The 2,593-nt window shown below is 42.3% G+C and overlaps 1 protein-coding gene across 1 annotated transcript; it reads left to right on the top strand.

The window, feature by feature from the left end:
* Positions 1-980: 980 nt before the first annotated feature.
* On the top strand, positions 981-2,030 carry LOC145637068 (uncharacterized). Its single transcript, XM_081688580.1, has one exon. The coding sequence runs from the start codon at positions 981-983 to the stop codon at positions 2,028-2,030; it is 1,050 nt and encodes a 349-aa protein (XP_081544706.1).
* The last annotated feature ends 563 nt before the right edge of the window (positions 2,031-2,593 follow it).

Genomic DNA, 2,593 nt, shown 5'->3' with positions numbered 1-2,593 from the left:
TTAAAATCATTGATGCAGGCTTCGTTCGTGAGGTCAAATATTCAACTTGGATTGCAAATATCGTCCTTGTAAGGAAAAAGAATGGACAACTACGTGTTTGTGTAGACTCTAGAGATCTTAACGATGCGTGTCCAAAGGATGATTTCCCTTTGCCTGTCATTGACATAATGATCGACGCCACAACAGAGCATGAAGCTTTATCCTTCATGGACTGCACTGCGGGTTATAATCAAATTCTCATTGCTCCTGAAGACCAAGAAGCAACTGCTTTTCGTACACCAAAGGGAATCTTTTGCTATAAGGTGATGCCTTTTGGCCTGAAAAATGCAGGGGATGCCTATCAAAGGGCGATGCAGAAAATTTTTGAAGACATGATGCACAAAACTGTTGAATGTTATGTTGATGACCTCGTTGTCAAGTCAAAAAAGCGGGAGGACCATTTACTTCATTTGCGAGATGTGTTTGAGAAATTACGAAGGTATCAACTGAAAATGAATTCTTTGAAGTGTGCATTCGATGTCAGCTCGGGCAAGTTTCTAGGATTCGTAGTGAGGCATAAAGGGATTGAAATTGATCAGTCAAAGATCGCCGCGATTCAAAACATGCCTAAACCAAAGAATCTCAAAGAGTTGCGTGGTCTCCAAGGACGACTTGCATACATTGGGCGCTTCATTTCTAATATGGCTGGAAGATGTCATCCATTTAGCCATCTTATGAAGAAAGGAGCTCCGTTCGAATGGGATGACTTGTGTCAGAAAGCTTTTGACAGTATAAAAAAGTACTTGTAAACTCCACCAGTCTTGGGGGCACCAATTCAAGGGAATCCACTCATCTTGTATATTTCGGCTCAAGAAAGATCGCTGGGAGCATTACTTGCCCAGGAAAATGAAGAAGGAAAGGAGAGAGCACTTTACTATCTTAGTCGTACCTTAGTTGGTGCCGAACTAAATTACACTCCAATAGAAAAAGTGTGCTTAGCTATGATTTTTCCCATTCAAAATCTAAGAAATTACATGCAAGTATATACAGTACGAGTCATTTCCAGAGCAGATCCAATCAAATACATCTTGTCAAGACCGGTGCTATATGGACGACTCGCCAAGTGGGCTATGCTCATAACTCAACACGACATTACGTATGTGCCTCAAAAGGCAGTTAAAGGTCAATCTCTAGCCGATTTCTTAGCCGATCACCCAATTCCATCACATTGGGAGCTTTCGGACGATCTTCCTGGCGAAGAGGAATTTAACATTGACATCCTTCCACCATGGGAGCTATACTTTGACGGGGCTGCACGACGAGATGGTGCCGGAGCTGGTGTTTTCCTTGTGTCACCAGAGAAACATGTCCTCACTTATTCATTCTCCCTAGCAAACTTATGCTCGAACAACGTTGCTGAATATCAAGCACTTATTTTGGGATTACAAATGGCAAAGGGGATGAACATCCATGATCTCGATGTATATGGAGATTCCATGTTGGTAATACATCAACTTCTTGATGAATATGAGGTTAAGAAAGAAGATTTGAAGCCTTACCACAAGTACGCTTCGCAATTGTTGGAATCATTTGAAAGCGTCAAACTCCAGCACGTTCCAAGAAGTGCCAATAAGATAGTTGACTCTCTTGCAAATCTTGCAGCTACTTTGGTATTGGGGGCAGAGGAGAGCACGACAGTTTCCGTCTGCGACCGGTGGGTAGTGACTTCTCTAGAAGATGAAGAGATAGAAGATGCGTGCATTGTTTCGGTCTACGAAATAAACGCAGTGGATTGGCGTCAACCACTCATTGACTACCTAGAGAATGGAAGACTTTCAAGAGATTTAAAGCACAAAACAGATATTCAAAGGCGAGCTCCACGCTTCATTTATTACAAGGGGACACTCTACAGGCGCTCTTTCCTTGGAACTTGGTCAAGATGTCTTGGAGATGAAGAAGCTGCTAAAACTATTGAGGAAGCTCATTCAGGAGTTTGGGGAGCACATCAATCGGGTCCGAAACTACATGACCGTGTCAAAAGAATTGGATAATATTGGCCCACGATGGTACAATATTGCATGGAATTTGCGAAGAAATGTGAAGCTTGTCAATTTCATGCAAATTTTATTCATACACCTCCAGAGCTATTACATCCTACTGTGACGTCTTGGCCGTTTGAAGCATGGGGTCTTGATGTTGTAGGACCAATTACACCAAAGTCATCGGCTGGTCATGCATATATCCTTGCTGCTACAGATTACTTTTCAAATTGGGCAGAAGCCATTCCTCTACGCGAGGTCAAAAAGGAGAATGTGTTGGATTTAATCAAAAACCACATTATTCATCGATACGGTGTGCCACGATCCATAATCACAGGCAATGGCACTCCATTCGTTAACAGGTTGATGACAAGTCTGTGTGAAAAGTTTAAGTTTACACAACACAAGTCTTCGATGTATAATGCTCCTGCAAATGGACTAGCTGAGGCCTTCAACAAAACTCTATGTAATTTGCTTAGCAAGATAACAAAGAAGCAGAAACGTGATTGGCATGAGCAGATTGGTGAAGCTCTATGGGCGTATCGAACAACCTACAAAACTCCGACCCAAGCAAC

The sequence above is a fragment of the Chenopodium album genome, chromosome 6 (genome assembly GCF_948465745.1).
Source record: "Chenopodium album chromosome 6, dcCheAlbu1.1, whole genome shotgun sequence".
NCBI classification, from domain to species: Eukaryota; Viridiplantae; Streptophyta; class Magnoliopsida; order Caryophyllales; family Amaranthaceae; genus Chenopodium; species Chenopodium album.
This window is presented reverse-complemented; position numbering and strand designations above follow the sequence as displayed.